This window comes from Triturus cristatus, chromosome 6 (genome assembly GCF_964204655.1).
Source record: "Triturus cristatus chromosome 6, aTriCri1.1, whole genome shotgun sequence".
Taxonomy (NCBI): domain Eukaryota; kingdom Metazoa; phylum Chordata; class Amphibia; order Caudata; family Salamandridae; genus Triturus; species Triturus cristatus.
In genome coordinates, this window is record NC_140589.1 from 1,392,978,106 (window position 1) to 1,393,002,505 (window position 24,400).

The 24,400-nt window shown below is 45.3% G+C and overlaps 1 protein-coding gene and 1 long non-coding RNA gene across 8 annotated transcripts in view; one reads left to right on the plus strand and one right to left on the minus strand.

Annotated features, from left to right (window-relative positions):
• KIZ (kizuna centrosomal protein) overlaps positions 1–2,727 on the minus strand; it is a 765,937-nt gene extending 763,210 nt beyond the window's left edge. For 6 of the 7 annotated variants that reach the window (XM_085612400.1, XM_085612398.1, XM_085612396.1 and 3 more), the window contains exon 1: positions 2,518–2,727. In XM_085612400.1, the coding sequence (XP_085468526.1) occupies positions 2,518–2,624 (107 nt within the window). In that variant the 5' untranslated portion in view covers positions 2,625–2,727. The remainder of the gene's footprint in view (positions 1–2,517) is intronic. The other variant, XM_085612394.1, reaches the window with a different exon arrangement.
• A 183-nt stretch (positions 2,728–2,910) lies between these two features.
• LOC146821450 (uncharacterized) overlaps positions 2,911–24,400 on the plus strand; it is a 29,356-nt gene continuing 7,866 nt past the window's right edge. Inside the window, exon 1 of the long non-coding RNA XR_014962718.1 lies at positions 2,911–2,993. This is a non-coding gene — a long non-coding RNA (uncharacterized LOC146821450). The remainder of the gene's footprint in view (positions 2,994–24,400) is intronic.

Consider the following 24,400-nt stretch of genomic DNA (forward strand, 5'->3'; position numbering starts at 1 on the left):
ACCATTGCATTGTAAATGCTTGTCTACATACCCACAGAAACTGACCATAAGGGAGTTTTTCTCTTAATGTTCTAGGATGTGCACTTGTAAAATGCAAGTGTGTGTTATTGTCTGTAAGTTTGGAATAAAGATTGATCAGGCGCCCACTGTCATTTATGACCCACAAGTCAAGGAATTTGAGCATAGTATATTCTGAACTGATGGTAAATTTGACATCTTTAGAACGATTTTTTAGCCAATTGTGAAACTCATGCAGGGATTGTTGTCACTGTATAACGATTTCTGTTCACAAAATGACATGTGGAGGTTAACTATCTTTGGAGTGGCTAAACCCCATAGCCACTCCTTTTATTAGCAGGAAAATGTCAGATTCGAACATGAAAACTTTTTTTCAAACATATTATGGCTACCTGAACTAGAAAGGCAGTGGGGATGTCATGTTGGGCCTCTCTTTTGTTGACAGTGTCTTCAATTACTGCTACAGCCTGATCTTGAGGAATGTAATACAATATCAAAACTCACTAGTATTTCGTTGTGAGGTTCAAAAGGATAATCTTCAAATATTTTGATAAGGCCCATTGAGTCTCTGATGTAAGCTTGAGATTTAAGTAAAAAAGGTTTAAAGAAGATATCAATATATTGTGATAGTTGCTCGAGCAAGGAGCAGCACCCTGAAATTATTGGCCTCAACAAAGGTTTTGTGATGCACTTATGAACCTTAAGCTATACATACTTTATAAGGGGATCTTTTTTGTCTAAAAAGTAAAATTCTTTACTGCTTATCCAACCAGGGTGCAATCCCCATCTGCAATGTATAACATCTGATACCTGATTTCAGTGAGTCGAGATGCAGTGATAACGTAAAGTATTACAGAGTTGTTTTAGAATTTCTGTGTCATAAGCTGCGTAATCCATAATGTCAAGTCCCCATCCCTTATCATCAGGTTTGATAAAAACAGAAGATTTTTTTGAGAGTGCATTGAGCGCTTGTGTCAATCAAGGACATGTTCATCCGAAAGTGGCTCTTTTTTTTTTTTGTTAGGGAGTATCGTATTACTAAAGAGGCGCCTCAAATAAAAGATTCCTAGTTACACTTCTTTGGCTACGCATTTTTTAGAGAACCCCCTCAAACCTTGTTATCCCAGTTGCAATACTGCTTAGTACCCCTATACATGTTGGCCTGATTGCCATACCAACACATCAGTCGCAGCAGGGTGACTCACAATATTTTAAACCAAGTACAGCTTTATTGAAGCTAGCTTCTGTCGAAAATTGCCTCCAATTCAATGCATGTCAAATTCCCCAGATTTTTTTTTAACGTCCCACTTTCTTGTTTCCAAACGATAGCATTATACGTATTGTGTTTTACTTCCCTGTGCACATGGAGAAAGCAGGCCTGTGTGGAAGTGTGTGTGTATCAGGCCCGGGCGTAGTTTCTGGAGTTTTGATAAGCGAAACTCCGCAAAGTTACAAAAAAAAACCTGCAAAGTTCAGCAAGTGGCGGAGTGCAGTGCGAACTGCGGTTTGTGCTGGTATTCCTGTCGCCCGGGTAGAAATTGTACCCGAGCAGGCAGCTCGCGCCCGCGATCGCAAGCGGGGAAACAACTCTGTTGCACATTGCGAAGCGTAGTTTTCTGCACTCCTCGAGCTGCGCAGAGTGCAGAAAACTCTGCAAAGTTCACCGCCGAGGCCTAGTGTGTATACTGGAAGAAATAATTTTGAGTGCCTATAGTTTAAGCACACGTGCCAATACTTGATAACACCTAGTGATATTCAGAGAGGGGCGACTATACTTTCCTGAAAACATCATGGGTGTAAAATACATTTGGAAAAAAATAAACTATCAAAGAGTCTAACTAAATAAATGAGGCTTCTTCTGCTTACTTTGGGCTTGTTCAAACGTGGGGATCAAGTGAAATAACGAGGTCACCTCCCTCGACATGCCATAAATTACACATTGTGGAGAGGTGTGGCTCACTGGTTAGAGGCGGCAGACCCGTAAGCAGAGTACGGCCTGGGACCAGGGTTCGATTCCCGATGCGGCAGGGTCGTGGACCAGGGTCAGTGGGCTCGATAATTCTCGCCTCGGTGCTTACTCCAGTCAGGGACCACACTCGGCAACTCTGGGCATTAGCTTGCCTCATCTTCACAATGGCCCCCCCAGACCGCCGGGGATGCTTGGTCGCACCTTAGAGATACCCATTAGGGACCATCTCTCAGGGTGAGCCAGGACGGGTTCCCCAGCGGTCGAAGTGCGGAGATACTCCTTCGGGAGTCGATTCTAGCGCTATATAAACCCACAATTAAATTAAATAAATTACACATACACACTACATTTCCAGCTTAAGGCATTTCACTTACAAATTATGAACATCATGCGTTCAAATCTAATTAGTTTCACTGAAGCCAACTAACCCTTCAACCTTTAAAAGCATTAAAGTGGTCTGGGATCAATTGTTCAGACGACATGTGAGGAGGTAGCTACTTTAGGTGTGACTGCAACAAAGCTCCCCTCACCTGTCCCTCAGATTCTGCTGTAAAGCTCCAATCCGCTGATAGTAGTCGCTGCCTGCCGGGGGCCTCCTTTGCTGCCTCCGCTCTCCCGTGGCCACAGCCGGCTCCATCTTTGGAGTTGCACGCCCGTATAACGTAATCCTGTTCCCAAGCAACACTTCCTAACTTGCACTGCTAAAAAAATATTTTGCTACTTAGACACACGGTACATCCGGGTTGTCGACAGCCTATCACATGGCTGAATATATTCTGCGAGTCGACTAGAGGGTGTGACAATGTGCAAGATTACCTAGGATAGGAGCATTTGCAGCACCTCAGCCAATCTTAGTGCGCTGAATGCAGTTCCGACGTGCTCATTGGCTGGGGATTCCGCACGTGCCAGTAGTAAATATTGTTCTAGCGGTACTATGGTAGCTGGCGGGCACTTCGTTCTTTGGACTCGGAGCGGGCTGGATTTTATATGAGCAGTCCCTTTTGAGGTGAGATAGCTACGATCCATTAAATTGCGCAATCCTCAAAGATAGAGGGGCGTCCCCCACTCGCACTCTGATAAGGCGTGTAATCGAGTTAACAACAAGTTCTAAACGATTTGCAACTCAGATTTATTCTTCTTGCATTGTTATTGTTTTGTTCATAAAGATTAAGCCAGGCACTAGACCTCCGGGCAGTAGCAGCCGGGACAGGTCCGGCTGCTTCCACCTATATTCAGAATGGGTGGCGGTAGATAGGGCTGGCGATGCGGTAGCACCGTGGAAGTTCGGAGAAGAGTGTTAAGGGATCATATTTTCAAAAGCAAAAACAGGAACTAAAATTGTGTAGCCACTAGTGAAATATAAGGAATACAAGGGAGCAAGCCATTTTTTATAGGTCACTCCATCTGTTCAAATCTTAATTCTGACGATATCGTAGCTGCCAGGTGTGAATTTTGCGTATTTGTGGCCTAACGGTCAGAGCTCCCGACTTTAGAGCTGGGTAAACCAGGTTCGAGTCTCGGGGTCGGCTCAACATATTGTGATTTTGAGCAAATATCTGAATCTACCTATGCCTACCAAAAATGAATGTATCTTGGTGTAATGTAACTGGTGCTCATGTAAAGCGCTCCAATACTTCGGGTCGACTTCCCGCTATGTGCAACTACAAAAAAATGTGTCCCTGTTTTGGTTAGCCTATGTGTAACATTTCAGTGTCTTATGTCTAACTATTTGAGTGATATTTTATTGCTCAATAAAACAAAGTAGTTACGGTCAAGGATTAAAAAAAACCTCCCAAATTTCTCCCATTTGTGCAGTCATAATTTTCAAACAGCCTTATAACACCTGCCACACACCATAATTGCTTGTGTAACGTCACTAGCTTACTTTTTCTTTCTGGGTCTTCCGTGCTATAATAAACAATATGCTACAAATTTAAGCACGTTCTTTATTTTATAGGAAAAGTCAGGAATGGTGTAGGTTTGTCAGCAGCAGCCCTAGCTTCATGTCTGCACATTAAGAACCTGAGCTGTGCTGAAGGCTCTGAACATTATTTTTCATGCAGAATGGAAAGGAGGGACTGAAGCGCAGAAAGAAAGTTGTTGAAATAGCTTTAGAAGCGTGTTCCTCCTCAATTATATTAACAGGATTTAAATGTTATAACGTGCACTGAAGCAGCCCTAAGCCAGCAGGTGAGGGCCTTAGAGACTTTAATGCGTCAGGTAGTACAGGCATCAGGCCATTACGGGCCACACCCAGTCTTCCCTTGGGGAAAAGAAAACCTGTAACTACTAGCCCCAGGATACAAACTGCCATAGGAAAGAGATGATGATGAATGGAGTGCTGAAACGTTTCAAACACTCACCTCCAGTCACAGATCTGGGTTGGATCCATCATCATTCTTTAGCTCACTTTCCCACCCCAGTTCAGACACAGCTATATGCAAATCAGTCTTGACCCTGTGCCTCATGGGAACAGTCCAGCCCGAACTGCCAAGCCATGTCTTTACTGGACCGGAAGCAGGCTAGCTTGAATCCAGTGGCAAAGTGAGCAAGGGACCCACGTCTGGGCATACCGTGCTATTTACGGTGAACAAAGCAAACATGAGCTTGCCCTCTCCCCTGAAATTGCCTTTCTCCTAAAAGTCTCATAGCAGATGTCCAGAATGGACGTCTACAAATCGGTTGTTGCTCACTGAAAGAAACGTTTGCCTGGTGTTGTGCTAAAACTAACCTTACACTAATCCAGGACCACAGCCTAAGAAGTGTGATACACTTGAACATGTTCTAGCAGTTTAGCCCACTTGAACAAGTTCTAGCGGTTTAGTCAGCAGCAACATTTGAAAAGACGAAATTGCAAGACAAACATTTCACCTGCTGTTCACCAGGCTGAAGTTTTTTTTTCGTATCACCGGACGGAGCAGAAGGCTGCAGATATCGTGTCCTACAGATTGCGAGCCCTTATCAAGGAGGCCCATGCAGCCCACTGTACTCGCTTATATTTCATACGCGACGCCACATAATCCTGAAACACGTTGGCTGACAATTTCCTGAAATTGAACTGTTTTGCAATAAAAAAGACTGTTTATGAAAACCTAGGAAAGACTATAAGACTCATTAAAAAACAACTTTGTCGACACATCAGGTGGTGCACCACTCCATATCTTGGGTTCAGCATTTTTCTGTGTTGCAGTTAGCACCAAACAACGGCAGGTGCTTGAGTGGCTAATGCACATCCAATCTCAATAATCGTTGATCTTCACACAAAGGGTACACAGCAGGAGAGTGCGGTCACTATGTCCGCCGCTGTCTGTTACTGTACTCTGAAGTTATGAAGTCACTTGACGGTAGATGAACTTTTGTCAGGTCCAATTAATGTAGCTGTGACCTGAGAGCCCGCAAAAGTCACTCTTCATTTGAATATGGGAACCACAGTGCTGTTGACTTCGATTCTCTAAATCGCAGCAACCAGCTTTTGTTGCCAAAATGGAAAGGGTATATAAGAAGGAATTGTGAGGCAGTGGAATTGTTGAGGACAGTTTGGATTTAGCCGCAAACTCTCATTTAATTCTTAATGGGGTTTAACACATCATTTGTTTTTATTAACTGTTTCACACCCATTTCAGTTGACTTGATAGTGTAGTTGACAGTCAGTTGACTTCGTGCTGGGGTTCTCAGACCTCCGCTACCAGAGGGTTGACTCAGGTGGCTGGGTATGCTTCCGTAGGCAGTAGCAATTTTACAATTGTATAGTCATCACTGCCTCTTGAGGCCTCAGTACACAAAGCTCCAGTCCCTGACGAGGGAGCAGTACCTTGAATGGGGGGTAAAAAGACATTTATCCTACCAGCCACTGCCTTTCTGCAACAGGAGCGCAGCTAACGTGAACTTCTGTGCTGCTTTCAGACTCACACCGCTGAGTTCGAGTGAGCACGATATAGTAGTACCTTCAGCAATGTCATTTTCTTTTACTTAATCCTGACAGCCAACTTCATCGATCCGGACAGTCCAGTCTAGTCTGACTTTAGCAATACTTCAGCTAACCTCCATGAGATCAGTTCTGTGTCTGCTACATATTAGGGAATGTGGGAGGCCCACACCTACCTCTTCTCTATGGTGGGCTTTACAGATGGGCTATCCAGTGGGTGTTAACAAATAGAGAAAGCAAAAGGCTTCTTTTAAACAAATTACATATTGGGATATCAGTCTCTTGCGTCCCAGATAGCTGTTGCAGAGGGGATAAAAATCCCAAGAGGAGGTAATGGGCCAGGTCTGGCTCAGCTGCCACAATGCCAAGAGTAAAAGAATAAAACACTGGACTCTGTTGAGATTGTTGTTACTTCATGGGCAGAGGGGTTTTACACCCACCGCCTCCAATAGTATGGCATGCATGGTTTCTCACTGAAACATGAGTCCATGCACTCCATTTTATCACTTTTTCAAAGTTATTAATGTTCTAAGTAGATTGTGCGTGCTCGATTGTTGTATGCCCTGTCCCAGTGAGCACCTTTGTAAAGTTAAAAATTAGACTGGGTCAATACTTCGTTCCAGTCACAAGCTGCACAGCGTGGATTATTTCAATAAAAAGTGTGAAGAAAAATCGTTTCACACTGTAGTGTCGTAGGACAGTAATCACGACACCGACACTTGAGTATTCTGGATGCTCGTTTATTCCCACTTCTTTCCTGTACCCTGCTCCTACTCTATCTGACTCTCCCCGCCTTCACTCCTCCTCCTCAGTCCTGGTTCCCCTCACAACTCGCGTGCTGGTCCTAGCACCCAGCATGTATCACAATCTTACATCATCCCCCTTCTTAAACAATTTGAAATACTTCAAGTGTGTCCATGCATGTCAGAGTATACAATAATAGAAAACACCATAGTTACAGTTCTTCAATCAGGCGAACGGGTCTTCGATGAGTTCGCTGAGGCCGGAGGAGTACTTCTTGAGCCGCCCGTTCCCCTTCGACCGGAGACATGGCAGGTCGATGATCGCTTGCTAACTCAGGTGCATCTCCTTGAACCACACTGCGGGGTGCAGTTAATGCTTCTCTGACATGAGGCGTGCACTTCTGAAAATGCGTCACATTCCTTGTGATTCTCTTGTCCTCCGATTCAGCTGTGGTCATGGTCCCTTTTTGTTTCGTCACAACTAGGGGACATGTATGATATCGACAGTCTGCTTTTCTCTGTTGTTCTTGTCGCACCAATACCCAGTCTCCTTCCTGGATAGATGGCTGTGCAGCTTTTCTTTGTCTATCTGCATATTCCTTCATCTTCTCCTTTTTCAGTCTGTCTCTTGATGCTACTTCTTCGTGCTCAGAGTCTTGAGACATGCCACTGGCTGCGTCTTCCCAGACCGGTATTCTTGTGCGCACGGTGTGACCCAGCATTAGTGTTGCTGGACACCTGCCTGTGGTATTATGCGGTGTGGTTCGATATGCTCGTAATACCTCATTTAATGCCACTTGCATGTCACATTTGGACAGTTCTGCTTGTTGAATGGTCTTCTTTAGAGTGGCCATAAATCTTTCCACCATTCCATTGGCTTGTGGCCACAAGGGAGTAATCTTCCTGTGTCTGAAGTTTAGGTGATTGGCAAAAGCAGCAAATTCTTGCCCATTGAATGGTGGGCCATTATCTGTTTTCACTACCTTCGGTATGCCCCATGCTGCGAAAACCTCATCCAGTACAGGTATGGTGGAGGCAGCTTTAGTTGACGCTGTGAGATGCGCAATTGGGAAACGTGAGTATTCGTCCATTATGGCCAGGATGTACTTGCCAGATTGTAACGGGCCAAAGAAGTCCACTGCAACATGATGCCACACACCATCCGGCAGTTCAGACATTTGGAGAGGCGCAGGGGGCTCCTCTCGACTCACCAACTGACACTGTGGTCAGTCCTTCAGTGTAAGTTCAACCATCTGATCAAGCGTCAGGAACCAGACTCGCTCCCGCAGCGCCCTCTTTGTGGCAACAATACCTCTGTGCCCTTCATGCACTAGGTTGATGACTCCTTGGCGCAGCTGTTTCGGAATGATGATTCGTTTGTCCCTTAGTATAAGACCATCTGAGGTGATGGACAGTTCATCCTTCACATGCCTGAAAGAGGACATCTCATGACTGTCACTGTGTTCACTCTGTCCGGATTCCTCCAGATGTCTCCAGCTATTCGTCTGAATACGATGTTTTATATTTCGGAGTGTGGCATCTTCATTGGTAGCATCAAGGATGGCCTCCAAAGGGACGGCGGGTGGTCTGGCTTGTGCCACCACAAAATGGATATATTCTTCAGCTACTGAGGGATTGGATGTGGACGTTGCCTTGGGATGTCTGGACATATAGTCAGCTGGATTTGCAGCTTTTCCTGGTTTGTGGATGATGGTGTAGGTATACTCTTGAAGGCGGATCCCCCAGCGCTCTATTCTGGGCGGCATCTTGGCTCGAGGATTTCCAAAGATGGTTACCAGGGCCTGGTGGTCTGTGATAAGTGTGAAATGCTTTCCGTAGATAAAGATGTGAAAGTGTTCGCAGGCCCAGACCACCGCCAAGCTTTCTTTTTCCGGCTGAGAGTATGCTCTCTCTGTGTCCGTGAGACTCCTACTGGCATATGCTACAATATATCGCTGATCATTCTCTCTGTCATATTGAGCTGATTTCCGTTTTCCTTCTAGGATTGAAATATGCAAGGTTATTGGCAGATTCAACCGCAGCTTTGATTGCATGAAATGCTTGATCACATCTCGTGGTCCATTGAAACGGGTGTCCTTGTTTGGTCAACTTTCTCAGAGGGTAACTGATGGTGGCATAATCCTTGATGTATTGGGCACAGTAGCTTGCCATGGCCAAAAATGAACGCACATCTCCTGCGTCTCGCGGCCTGGGGGTATCATTCAAAGCAGCAATCTTTTCTGGATCGGGTTTCATTCCTGCGCCTGAGAAAATGTGTCCGAAGAATTTTAGTGTGGATATGTGAAATCCACATTTGTCTTTGTTTAAAGTGAGATTGGCGTCCAACAGAGCATGACAGACTCGGTCCAGTGCTGTGTCATGTTCTTGCAGTGTCGCGCCATAGACAAGGATGTCATCACTGTAGTTCAGCGTGTTGGGAATGTGATGAATTACCTTCCTGATAGCCTCCTGAAAAATCTCAGCGGCAGATGAAACTCCAAAACGGAGTATTTTGTATCTGAACAGGCCTTGATGAGTCGATAATGTGGTGATATATCTCGATTTCTCGTGAAGCTCCAGCTGATGATAGCCCTTGTTAAGGTCTAGTTTAGAGAATATCTGCGCACCCTTGAGTGACGCAATCATGTCACTGATGTGAGGCCCTGGGTGTCGTTCTCTTTCGATGGCGGTGTTGGGTGCTCTCATATCTACGCAGAGACACACTTTGCCAGGTGAGCCCTTTTTGGGCACTACAACCACTGGAGAGACCCAGGGAGTGGGTCCTGATGTCCTCTCGATGATGTCAACCTGGAGAAGGTCCTGCAGTTCCTCCACTACAGACTGTTGAAGGTGAAACTGAATTTTTCTGTGATGTTGTGCTATGGGAGTCACACGTTCATTTATGTGCTGTCGAACCTGACAGTGCACCATCTTTCCAAGTCCAGTGAATAGCTTAGGAATCTTGTGAACTATGTCAGGTTCATCATCAACTTTGTACAAAATTTCAACTAATTGAAGTCGTTCCGCCATTGGCAAGCTAAGAAGACAATCTGCTTCAGGACCATCAATGACATGAATGCAGGCTGGAATAGTCCTGTCTTTGTATGTGAGATTAGTCGGGAATTGTCCCAAACACGGGAGAGGTTCCTTTGACATCCAGGTGTACACGTGCATGGCAGCTTTATGCAAATGCGGTGGCGGATTCATTTTCTTGTATTCTGCAACTGAGATATAGTTGAGAGATGCTCCACTGTCCAGAACAAACTTGGCTAAGTGAGTGTCCATTTTAAGGTGTAATCGTGGGTATTTCTTCAATCAGTCCGGATCCGCAACCATGCAGACATACTCATCACTGTCTTGCGATATTGGTGACAGCGACATTGACTCACGAGATTGCGATCGACGGGATTGGTATGTCCCATGAGAATGACGGCTGGACTCTGAAGAACCAGTGGACGAATCTCTGCGGTCCCACACCGCTTTGGCATTATGTCGAGTGTTGGACTGTCTGGAATTGTCTTCGTGATTGTCTTTGCGTGGTGCTCCGCACACATTCTCAAAGTGGTTGTCCCTGCCACACTTCCTGCATTTTTGGCCTAATGCAGGGTGTGAGAAAGTGCCATCTTTCTTGCATGGTATGCCCCCACTTTTTGCTGAATGTACTTTGACTGAGTGTACCCTGGACTCCTGCCAATCTGGTGCCCAGGGCCTATGTTCCTTTCCTAAAAACACAAAACCCAAATTGGCAATCCCTGGCCACATGTCAGCCCCTGGTAAATGGTACCCTAGGTACCCAGGGCATTGTGACCAGGGAAGGCATCTAAAGGTCTGCAGCACTTGTTGTGCCACCCTTAGAGGCCCTGTACCCTTACACACACACACACACTGCCCTTACAGGCTGGGTGTGTGGGTGCAAGACAAAACAAAGAGTTGACATGGCACACATCCCTGTGTGCCATGCCCATCACCTACACTGCCATGGCATACATCAGCCACCCCTCTAGCTGGGTGCCCTATGCCAATGGTGTGGGCGCAGGAGCCCTGTGCCCGTACAGTACCCAGGTCCATTCCTGGGCACTGTACGTGCAGTGCTGCCATTTAAGAGTACATGGTGCTGAGAGCTCGTCAAACACGAAATCCACAGCACCATAATGGCAACACTGAAGACTGAGAAGTTTGGTATCAAACTTCTCAGCACATTAAACCCACACTGATGCCAGTGTGGGATTTAATGTACCAAGCACCCAAGAGGGCATCTTAGAGATGCCCCCTAAAAACTAACTTGCAATCCACGTCTGTTCTGAGGCTGCCTAGGCTGCCACACAGCAGACATGTTGCTGGACCCCTGGGTAGGAGAGCCCCTGCTCTCCTGGGCCTGCAACAATGCACATCCTGGGCGAGGTGCTAAATCACCTCCCCCAGGATGGACAGGGGGAAGCTTCAAAAGCATGCCGCCTCTTTGAGCTTCCCCAGGCCACTGCAACCCTCCACTCTGGCAGGAAGCTTGGCCGGAAACCCCAAATAAGGACAGGGGATGTGCCAGCCTGCCAACCCCACCCCTCAGGTGGGGGAGGCGAGGTGAAGCACATCTCCGGGCTCTCGCCATCTTGAAGATGGGAAGCCCTACCCTATCGGGACTAGGCTACTGCCCCCCTCCCACAGGAGAGAGGCAGGATAGGGGGTGTACCCACCCCAGGACAGGGACTCATTGGTCCCTGCCCTTCACATACCTGTAACGCCCCTAAATCTAGTATTGAGGGGCACCCTGAACCTTCCTTCCCCAGATTCCAGATTCCAAAATCCGAAGAAGAGCTAGAAGAAAGAAGACCTGCCCTGCAGCTGCTAAGAAGAGGAAGACACCAACTGCTTTGGCCCCAGCCCTACCGGCCTGTCGACCCTCGAACCTGCTCCTGCTCCAACCCGCCATCTCTTGTGGCCAGCAACCTCACAAACCCCGGAGGACCTGGCTACCTTTTGACTCTAAACCCTTGGGACTCCCATGAGTAGAGGCTCTACTCAAAATCTACTTCTAATCCCTGGCAGCAGCCCGGAACCACGAACCCATCACACTCTGCACCAGCCAAGCCTTGCCTGTGGCGGAGTGAACAAAGACCACGACGACGACCCCACGGCGACTGTGACCCCGAGTCCGGCACCCAAGGACCTCCCTCGACACTCCTGAAGAAGCCTGCAGCCTCAGAACAAGGTGCCCCCCCAACCGCGATCAACAGAGGGTAAGATTTCCCGACACCAAAAGGCACCCCTGCACCCGGCGCCCCGCGGCCCCCTGTGCCCAATCCCGGGGTACCTACCTATCCTCCAACTACCCAACTTACCTCTCGAAGTGGTGGTGGCACCTGAAGAATCTTCGTCCCCGAGCGTGCAGTCTTTTTCTGAACCGGAGATTTCCCATTGAAATCAATTGAGCGCCCGAAGTCTCAAAAGCATCCTGCACCCAGCTGCCCGAGTGGCCATGGCAGTGCAACGTCTACACCGATCTACTTCCCCACTTGCCCTGAGTAAGAGACCAGGAGCCCAGCTCCCACAGCCGCGTGGCCTGCTAGTCAGCAGCCACCAACCAAGGCCCCCCTACTTCTCATAGGATAACATTGGGCCTAACTCTCTCGGCACCCGGCCGCCCTTGTGTTGTTGAGGGTGAACTAACTGTACCTACCTGACCTGGGAGACCCCTGAGTCTATGCCCAGAACCTTAACTCTGCCAGTCGAGTACTTACCTTTAAACCGATAACTCAATTTTCTCCATAGGGTAACATTGACTGGCTTTTTCCTGAAATTTCTTTTAAGTGTGGACTTTTCAAATCTTAAAATATTCGCCAAAAATCAGCCGAGTAACGAAAACGAAAATACTCACCTTCTCTTAGGTTAGCTCCCAGTGCTAGATCTTGGTGCCCAGCACTGATTCTGAAAAATACTTACAACTGTACTTACCAGTAACCCAGTTTTCTTCCATAGGAAATCATTGACTGTTTTTCTGTGAAATTTCTTCTAAGTGTCAATTTCTGCAATCTTTAAATGTTCTTTAAAAATCGTATAATATCTGAAAACGTAATTACTTACCTGTTTTGGATAAAGGTCCCAGTACTGAGTCTAGGCACCCAGTACTGGATTACAAAAGTAACGAGAACATACTATACCTGCAACTTGAATTTTCTGCAATAGGAATATTTCCTAAGTGTCAACTTTTAAAATAGCAAAATATTGTCTAAAAATCATCACAGTAATTAAGTCGACTTTTATCACTTGATTCCAAGTAGTGACCCAGGACTGAATCTAGGATCCAGTCCTGGAATTCCAAAAGTAATCCTAAAAGTAATCTGTGGCAAATAACTTGAAACTTCCATTGAACTCAATGCATTATTGTGTTTAGAATTGTGTTGCCTATTGCAACCACTTGTAACTGTTTACAAAAGTCAATTGCATATTGCAAAAGTATTTATATAAAGCATCTCATTCTGAGAAAGTATATTTTAATACCCATTGTTGGTTCTAAAATGAAACAAGCATATATTTTTTTATATATAAACCATTGGCCTAGAGTTCAGTTATTGAGTGTGTGAGACCATTTGCTGACTGAGTGTGTACAACAAATGCTTTACACTGTCCTCTGATACTGCCTTAAGGCTCGACCAAGCTACCACTTTAGAGAGTAAGGTTATATCTAACTTTAGCCTCTTCCAAACTCTAGGAAAAGTCTATTAGTCCCATCGATCATAGAAATAACAAGCAAACGAAGAAATCCAATCGGAGAAGAAGTTTATTCATCTTCGCAGCTCCATGTATCATTATGAATACCGTAACGTTCCCCCTAACGCTCACCACCACCCGAGCCCAGTGTTCAAAGGAAAACACTCTGCGTGGTTTCCACGAGCAAGATACAAGAGGTGCTCGTGGAAGCCACGCTATCATGGACAAGATGCAAAGCCACACAGTACAATGTATATACAACACATCTCCCCCCTCCTTTTATTTTTTTCCTTTTTTTTTCCCATTTAGTATACTAATCCATAATATAATCCTTAAACCTTCCCGGACAATGGTGTTCACGTTTTCCTCTAGGAAAATCCCTTCTCCAATGAGAACAACCTGGTTGTTGATCATACGTTATCTCATTATGCACATTATCCAATCGTGTGTCATTTGAAACATTCCTAAATGAAATGTCATTGCGTACATCGTCTAAATATGTGTCATTGGGAACATTCCTAGATGGTTGTATCGAACCCTTAAACACAGATACTCTGTTCAAATTCCAAACACCTCCACCCTCTATTCTCACCGCATTACTAAAAACTTGTACAACTCTTTTTGGATCTGACCAACTTTGGGATCCCTTAAGAACATTCTCTTTCTTCTTTATGTGAACCAAATCACCAACCTCAATTTTTTGTCTGCTCATTGAGCCTCTCTGCTGGTCCATAACTTCGTTCATTTTGTTTTTATACTCATTGACCCTTTGTCTAACTATATCGTAATCAATAGCAATCAACTTCTTGTCATCCAGACCTTTCTTTAACCACCACGGAACCAAACTAGTACTTGGTTTCCGTCCTCTCAAAAGGTCAAATGGACTGACTAAGGTTACCGAATTAGGGGACGTCCTGTATGCTAGTAGCATGGACTGTAATGCATTGCCCCAATTAAGTCCACCCTTAATAGCAAGTTGGATCGCTTCCTTCACCACTCGATTAAAACGCTTCACTTGACCATTTGACTCTGGATGGAAAACTGAGATTCTCCTATGAGTTATGCCACATTTTCCAAAAAATGACTCCATTTCTTTGCTAATGAACTGGGGACCATTGTCTGTGACAATCTCCTGTGGAATCCCTTCCCTACAAAATATGCTATCTAGAAATTCAATAACACTTTGCGAAGTAATTTCCTTGACCATCTTGACTTCAGGCCACTTCGAAAAATAGTCATCAAAACAATTCCAAAACATCTATCCTTGGGCAAAACATGAAATGGGCCAATGATGTCGAGTCCTAGTTTCCTCCATGGCCCAACGGGATACTCAACAGGGCAGGATTCAACTCTTAAAGGAACAGCTGATTTATCACTGTTCGAGCATTTATTACATTTTCGTACAAAATGTTCAACAACAGAGTCAATACCGGGCCACCAAAATGCCTCCCTTATTCGCCTTCTAGTGAATGAAACTTCTAAGTGTCCCTCATGACCAATTTCCATGATAGCATTCCTAAGAGAAAAAGGAGGAATTATTTTGTCCATTCTCATAACCAAACCATTTTCAATAGCTAATTCATCATGAATCTTTGAATAGCTCATCATCTCACCAGATAACTTCCTTACCGCCGGCCAACCTTGCACAATGTATTTCTTGACAGTATTTAGTTCATTATCATTTCTCATTGCTTCCACCCAAACATTCTCATCGAGACTTGCCTTATCACCATGTATAAGATTGATATCATGTGTAGTGAAAGCGACCTCACAATCATCCTCTTGATAATCTTTATCACTAGCCAGAGGTAACCTGGACATGCAATCCGCATGCATATTCGCTTTCCCTTGGACATACTCAATGTGAAAACGAAAAGATTGTAATCTTGATGACAGTCTAGCTAACCGTGCAGACATGGATCTACCTCCACCAGGAGACATTAAAAATACCAATGGTTTGTGATCAGTTTTAATTGTGAAATCAGTTCCCCACAAAAAACTTTTAAAATGTTCTGCTCCCCATACGCAAGCAAGTAACTCTGTTTCAATGACTGAGTAATTTTTCTCCGCATCTCTCAAAACCCTGGACGCATAAGCTACAATCCATTCACTTGAATTGTCTTTCTGTAACAATACACCTCCAAGACCTAGATTACTTGCGTCTACCATGACTATGCATTTTTCCCCGGAACGAAAGGTCTTAAACAAGGTGCATTAACTATAAATGCCTTCAATTTCCCAAAAACTTCAGTCATGTCACTTGTCCACACAAATTTTGCATTTTTCTTAAGCAAGCACCTGAACAGAGCAGAGTAATTAGGAATAAATTTAGCATAAAATTCAATCAATCCAAGGAAGGCAACCAACTGTTTTTTTGAAGTTGGTAAAGGAGCATTGGTAATACTCTCAATGTGCTTATGTTTTGGTTTAATTCCCTTCCCACTGATTGTGTGTCCTAAATATTCTACCTCCTTTGCTTTTATTTTGCATTTATCCAACCGAAGAGTGAGACCCTTTTTTGCTAAATCCGCAATGACATTATATAAGTTTTTATCATGCTCCTCATCATTCTTCCCGTAAACCAAAATATCATCCTGGAAAGCAATGGCCCCCGATAGCCCTTCTAGGGTTTCTTTCATCAACCTCTGGAAAACAGAAGCAGCACTGGCTAAACCAAATGGCATACGACAATACCTGAAGAGACCTCCTGGTGTAATAAACGCTGTACATTTTTTTGAACTGTCAGAAAGGGCTACCTGGTGGTACGCACTTGCTAAATCAATACAGGAGAATACCTGCGCATCAGATAAGGTGGAGACCATCTCATGCAGGTTAGGAAGAGGATGTGCATCCACCCAAATGACACGGTTCAAACTGCGCAAGTCCACACATAATCTGAGCTCCCCTGAGGATTTTACCGAAATCACAATGGGAGAAACCCACGGGGAAGACTCTATTGGTTCAATAATGCCATCGTTGCAAAGATTTTTTAACAAATCTTTCAATTTATCTCTGTATGACAATGGCACATTTCTTACTTCGTGACGAACCGGGATGGAGTTTTCATGGAGTTTCATTACATTTTCAAACCCTTCATACTTCCCCAGCTTCCCACTGAAAACACTAGGGAATTCCTTGATTAGCTTATCCACAATGACTGACTCATGGTGAACTTCAGGGTCAACAACAAACACTGGAGGACTAGCTCTGGGATCAAGTTTGATGTTTAATTCATGTTGATGTGGCCACCCTAAAAGTGATTTTCCTGACTTCGCCACATAAATCTTACTGAAAGTGTGGCGTCCTGCAAATTTTATATTCGCATAAAAATAACCAATTGGGTCAATCTTGTGCCCTGTATAACCCCTTGGGGAAACATCAGGATCAATTAGTTCCATATTTGGCATACTTTCATGGAAAACCTTCAAAGAAATGATGGAATACCAAGCACAAGAATCAACCAAGAATCTCAAAAGGATGCCATCAACACTGATGAGACAAGAAGGAAATTTCGAAACTTTGTCATCCCCACATACATTAATTACAGTATTGATATCATTTTCATCATTATCATAGGAAGTTTCGTAATCACCTGAGAACTGTATGTAATTTACTTTCTTTGTAATTGTTCTGCAAAACCTACTAAAATGACCTTTCCTATTACATTTAGAACAAACTTTCTCAATAGCCGGACATCCTTTAAAGTTTGCTAAATGACTGTTGCTTCCGCACCTAAAACAAAGTAATGATGGATTGTGTCTTTCAACCCTAGGATTTGAGTACTTGAATTTGTTCACATTTTTAGCAGGGTTGTCAGATCTTGGAATAAACATTTTTTTTTGTTTGTCACCATCTTTTTGCTCTTTGTTGACACTGAATACATCTGTCTTTTCATTGCCTCTAATTTCTTTCACAAACTCTTCAGAGTGTTCAATGGGATTTTGCAATGTCAATAGCCGCATTTAACAACAAATCAGATGTGGACCACAGTTTTTCCTGAACTTTCTTGCTATTTGTACGCATTAGAATTTGATCCCTCAGTACTTGTTCGTATGATATGTGTTCAAAATCACAGGATGCTGCCAAAGACCTGAGTGCTGAGACATAATCTTCAATAGATTCATCGGTGCGTTGTTTACGAGAATAGAAGATAAATCTTTCCATCACTACATTTTTCTTTTTCCCAAAACTTATATTGAGTTGTGACGAAGCATACTGGTAGACATTAATTCTCCCAGGACTAATTAGAGCAGGTAACGTTTTAAATTCTTTTAGTCCAAAACCGCCTAAACAATGTTTTAATAATGACAATTTCCTTTCAGGTTCGCAATCATCGCCTTCTAGAACCTCTACATATGCCAAAAATACCGGTTCCCATACTTCCCATGGCATGGGAGGATCACCAGATGACGGTAGAAATGAGGGAGGAGGTACAATGCCTGACATGTTGCACTATAAACCATAACATTGACTATATAGTTCATATACAGAAATAGTTATTATTTGCTAATTGAAAAAAATAATAAAACTCATGGCACAAAATAGAACTAACACAATTATGTCAAGGTTAGTGTAACTCACGAATTGTATGTAGAACTTGTAGATTCTTCCTTCATAAATGTGACTAATTAATCACACCTAACGAAAGAATTCAGACCTCAGTATTAAATTTAAACATTGCTCTCTCTCTGGTACGATAATGCTGACACAAAACACGTGATTTCTGTGATGAATCAGGCAATCAGGAAACAAAATATGTTAGTAATCCGGGAGAAACAACGTGACGCGATGATGCAATGCGCGCCTGCGCATTAACGTTGCAGAAAGAATCGGAGTCGAAAGAAAACAGGTCCGAGAATTCCACTGAAATAGTGAGTGAAACAACTCGTTTTTGCTTCAATTACACGCTAAATGAAATCTCTGCTGCTTTCATTACGCTGACTGACTGTTTCCTTTATTTCATTTCGTACAACGATTCAATGTTGTGCTCCCGGAACATTAGACGGCATTTCCCATTATGTGCTCATTTCAAATTTTCTCAAACATTTTGAAGATTCACGCCTGTAATCCAGTAAATGTCAAATAAATCCAGTAAATGAATAGTGTTGCCTTCGACGAGCTCTTTCCCTTTCAAAATGCAAGCGGACGTTAATCCAGAATTAATCCTTTTGAGTTTAATTATTAAATATGCGTGGGCGGGTCCGTGCCCGATCGTCGCCAATGTAGGAAAAGTCTATTAGTCCCATCGATCATAGAAATAACAAGCAAACGAAGAAATCCAATCGGAGAAGAAGTTTATTCATCTTCGCAGCTCCATGTATCATTATGAATACCGTAACGTTCCCCCTAACGCTCACCACCACCCGAGCCCAGTGTTCAAAGGAAAACACTCTGCGTGGTCTCCACGAGCAAGATACAAGAGGTGCTCGTGGAAGCCACGCTATCATGGACAAGATGCAAAGCCACACAGTACAATGTATATACAACACAAACCTCTGGGGACTGTGGACTCTGTACACCCTGTACCTATTTGGGAACAATATATACAGAGCCACTTTCTCACACAGGGCAGGTCTCCGTGTGAGGGAAGTCATATCCACAACGATAGCATTGAAGCTGGCGCTCCTGTCTTATGTCAGTACGACTGGTACTGCGGCGACGGCGATTTGAATAATGAGACTGCACTTTGGATCTGGATGATCATTGCTTTGCAGGGGAATACCTTTTAGTGTTGCGAGATTGGAGCCTAAATGCTTGTTCACGTTTTTCGCCTCTTCCAGCTTCCATTCTCTTGGCATGTTCTTCTGCCTGATCGTGTACTCGCGTCATTTCTCCGATTTCATCCAGAGAGTAGCTTTTCTTTAATAGGCGTCTACGTAACTGGCATCCTTCTATGATTCGCAGGCGAAGGGCGTCTTCCATCGTGAAGGAGTCAAATTCACAGTAGCGAGCCAAACGTCGCAGTCGCGTAATGAAAGTTCTCATGGGCTCATCTTTTTCTTGAGATGCCAGGTTGAATGTGTACCTTTCATAATCAATGTTTCGTTTGTGAAGAAACTTTCTGTTTAGAGCGTCACGCACATTGACATGACGAAGCAGAGTCGTCCGGAAGTTCCTTTATGATCTGACCAACGTCTTTCCCAATTAAATTGCGTAGTGCAATCAGTTTCTGCTCTTCCTCAGTCACATGTGACCCTTTCATGAAGTCTTCGAAGTCCTCTAGCCATTCTTGCCAGCGAAGACCCATGCCTCCCCCCGATATGAGGACTAGGGGTTCAGGCGGATGTAGAAAAGGGACTCCGAGCATGCCAAGTCTTTGTCCACCCATTTGCGCGGTGGACGTGGACGACACCGGTCCAGTGCTGGCACTCGCAGAGGCAGGACTCTGCCTTGATGTGGGTGATCCAGACATTATATGCGACTGTGTAGAAGACAGTTGACCAATTCCTTTGTAGTGACCAGTCTCGCACCGGAGCCCTCGCAGCGCTTGTCACTCAGTTTAAATCGGTATATGTGACACTTATCCGCAGTTGGATATTGTGTAGACACACCAGCAGGGAGCCCAGGAGGGATGCAGTCCACGTATTATGCTAATGTGGACTTCTAATGGCATTTAAAGCATGTAATAATCCTTCAGAAGAACATTTGCCAAGGCTTGTTGCTATTTTCAGCTATTTGCCTGACTTCAAAATGGCCGCGGGCATTCCTCGCAAGGGGATTGGTGGAGATGCCTGACTCAAAGATGGCCGCCGTGAGATCTCGCTCCTCGCGAGAATTGCAAGCCCAACTCAGCAGCTGCAGCAGCATGGACACAGACAGGCACCGGTACCTGAACGCTGATGAATTCGGCTACCGGGCGCCTCACAGGACTCCGCACTCCTCCCACGATGGCAGCAGCAACACGGGCGCTCACGGGCCAAACCACGCGACCGGGGTGAGCTCCTGGGTCGCGAACAGCACGATGCACCTTCTTAGGGCACGCACGCGACCAGGGTGGGCTCCCGGATCGCGATCATAAATGCAGCTCCACAGGATCAAAACGCGGCTGGGGCGGACTCCCCAGGGCGCAGCAGAGCTCCGAGGCAGTGGAGCCGACTAGCAACGTGGCAGGGGCACAACGTGACCGGGGTGGGCACCCGGTCCGCGAAACAGCACAGCTTCGAGGCAGTGAAGCGCACCAGGATGCAAGTAAGGGAGGCAGGGTCCATGACCACTCCTCGTCGCCAGTTGTAGTGTCGTAGGACAGTAATCACAACACCGACACTTGAGTATTCTGGATGCTCGTTTATTCCCACTTCTTTCCTGTACCCTGCCCCTACTCTATCTGACTCTCCCGCCTTCGCTCCTCCTCCTCAGTCCTGGTTCCCCTCCCAACTCGCGTGCTGGTCCTAGCGCCCAGCATGTATCACAATCTTACACACACTTTTCCTTGAACTAATCCACGCTGTGCAGCTTGTGACTGGAGTGAAGAATTTCCCCTGTCTAATTTTTAACTATGCATGGTTTCTCCCCAGGTCACCTCACCACAGGATTATAAAATAAAGAGGCAGGGCCGCGCCACAGGAGTCCCCGCATGAGTGTGAATCAACTCGGTGTCCGCGTCATCATTAATACTCAGACCCCATTAGAGGCCTCTCTTAGGTGCACCGCCTATCTGCACGCTGTGTCACCGGCCTACTATATCATGTGGGATGCAACAATTGGTGACGATATCCTTTCTAATGTGGTGACCCGCTCCAGCAGCCCCACAAAGCCTCCGCCTACTGACTAGCCTGACCTGCTCTCCTTAGCTGCATACCTGCTCTTCCCTCGCCCAGCTACCAGAGCGTGTCTCCTCCTGCACTACTCCTTGCTGGTAAGAGGCCAGCAATTGCAGCCCAGTAGCAACAGATAGAGCCGCCAGTGGTCCTCTCAGTCCAACGGTCCATGTCCATGGTGCAGTAGTGCCACCCCACACGATGGTGAGTGCCCAGCAAAAGGGAAGAAGTGCTCAGCATGTGGAAAAATGAATCCCTAATCAAAAGTCGGCCGCTCCGTACCACAATAGAAGACCCCCCCCCCCCAAAAAAAAGCAGCTATCTGTGTGGACACTGACTCAGTGATGGCAGAGAACCATGACGACGCTCTGGTGCTTGTCATATGCAGGGTGAATGTGACCCAAAGACAAGATTCGCACAGACCCAGTGAGGTAATTCAGTTTCCGATCCCGTTCGTCTTTAGCCACCATTTTGTGTCTTTCTGCCATTTTGTGTTGCCCTCACGCAGGCGGCATGGTGAACGAAGTGTTGTTTTCCCTCACCCTACTGCAACGTGTCAAATAACCTCCTGCCTCTGTTTATAGCTGGTATCAGGGTCCGGCCGACTCCACTAATCCTCGTCGGATCTGACTGATCCCTGTTTCAACTATCTGTTGGTTCGTACCATTCTTTCCTGACTTTATCTTATCCTCTGGCCTTCGCTATTCTTTACTCGTATTCTCTCATTTCACAACTGTCCTCTGGGCCATACAAATGTATCCTGCCACCTGCAAGTCGACTTATAAACACTACCACTGATTAACTTGTGGGGAAGGGTGACAAACACAGTTGGGAGAGAGGCTTATTTGAGTTACTTAATATCTTGTTTTGACATTCTTCTCATTGGTTGACCCTGTATGCATTGGGAGTGTTCTTTGTGAATATGTATGTTATAAAAGATTGTGCGCCACGAAGTAAAGTGGCAGTCTCCTAAGAACATACCGAGTGTACTTCTGGGACAACTGTACTTAGCTGCAGCTAATAAACCCTATCTTCTACGCCTAACGGAGTGTCCTGTGTCTCTGTTCGACAAAGCAGGTGAACTCAGGAGATTAAGGCGTACCCTGCGCCGCCAGGCCCCTAAGGTCTTGGTTCTTCAATTGGCGCCCGAACGTGGGCCGGCTTCAGAGGTAGCAGTTCTTGCCCGAGGATCGTGAGGAGCCCCGCAGGAAAATTCTGGAGGAATCGCGAACAACGTCCGAAGGTCTTTTGCAGCGCGGTTTCTCCTTTCTGACGGCTGCTGACGACTGCTGCCCTGACTGCCGCCCTGCTTTGGTCCCTTTGATGATGTTTGGTATCGCGAGACATTAGACGGGCCTCTGTTGGCGTAAGAAGACACTTAGTTAAGTATTGGTGGTTAGCTCCCACTATTTTGTTTTGGGTCTTTGATTCGGCTATTGCAAAAGCCGAAGCCGAGGGGTGAGTACGTTTGTGCTATATTATTTGATTTAAACCCCTTGATGTTTGTGAACAGTCCAGTTAAATAACGATGCCTGGTCTGAATAAGTTTAGGAAGTTCTGTTGCTTTGGTTGTAATAGGGATTCTCGGCTGGAGGACTCTTGTCCGATTCCTCCGGTTGGAACTCCCATCTATGAGCTTTATTCAAAACATGGTGTCGGCCCCATCACCTTTAATAAGGCATGGATCTGATACACGAAGAACGATGGCGTTCTACAGTGGCCACAAAATGGTAGTTTTGAGCCGGATATATTAGACAATTTGGAAGCAATATTGTTCAAAAGACAAGCCCGGCCGGCAATGTTTGACTCTTTCCGCCTCTGGCGTAAGGAAGCCAAACAGAAAGAAATTAAGCAGGCAAAACGAGATAAGAAAGCACAAAATATGACGATTATACAGGCTGCCCAGCAGTTTAAAGATATTGAGATTGATAATGCAATGGAAATTTCAGAGAGACAGCATCGTACGGCAATAGATAGATGCTATCCAGTATTGCCTAATTCCCCTTCTGATAAAAGTAAGGATCTGGAGGAAGACCCTTTGATGTCTCACCTATTGAGATTGCCTCCGCCCTATGTACAAGGTGCTAATGCACCCCCGTTGTTACAACCTGTTAAGTTACCTGTTGTCCCCCCACCTGTCCCGGTTCTTCCACATTTGCCTCTTCTGGTATTGCCACTCCCACCTCTCGTGCCACCGATTCCTTTGTCTCCATCTCCTGAACCTCAATCTTCTTTGCCTTCGGCTCCCCTTATAACTGCCAGTTCCTCTCCTGTATCGCCTAATACCTTGTCCCCTGTCCTTATGTCTAATTCTCCTACTGTGCGCAAACGAATATCTGGTTTCTTGTCCCCTTTCTTTGAGGCTCTGAACATGTCTCCGGCTTTTTCTCGAAGACAGTCTCGTAGTCAACTTCCAGGTTCCGACGAACGGGTGGTATCGGACTCTCTCGCTCGCAAATGGATCGAGAAGGGTCCCCAGTATAGTGTGAAAGATATCATGATCACCTTTCATCAGTGGGAGGCGCCCACGCAGAGATATGTATTTAATGTTATGTGTGACACTCTCGCTAAAGAATGGGAGGATATGGATTGGGGTTTACTTCCCCAGGGCTTGTTGGATGTTCAGGCTAATTTCGATAAAGGACTCATTGTGGGTTCTAAGGTTGAGGACGCCATAAGGACACTTGTTACTTTTAGGTCGTTATTTTCTTCACAAACTTTTCTTGATTCTGATCCTGCTGTTCGGCAGACATTGAAACATTACCCAATGAGAGAGGTTCCTCCGATATGGAGGGAAGAGGTTGCGCCAGCAGGTAATAATCCAGCTATTCCCGCGTATATGGGTACATGTGCCCTGGAAGAGATCTGATGTTTTGGCCCTCAAACAATCTTTACCGTATCCCCGTAAAAACCCTGCTGGTTACTATAAAGAATTGTCTCAGACTGTTGATGCCTATATTATGAACTTAGTGGATATTGACATGCTGATGGGAAATGTAGTCCCACAAGCGTTATGGGCTCGGATTCGTAGAGAGGATCACGTTCAAGAATTGGGTGGTACATGGGATGCTATAACTGCCTCGGATAGAGCACAAGTGGGTGGTGCTAAGCCTGATGTTTTGATCACAGAACTCCCTGGTAGGATTATTACTTTAATGAAAACAATGATGCCCGCCTTATGAGTTAATTGGGATAAATTAGCCACGTGTAAACAGAAGAAAGATGAGAGTGTCTCCGATTTCTTCACTCGTTTTGAGGAGACGTTTATTGATCACAGTGATCA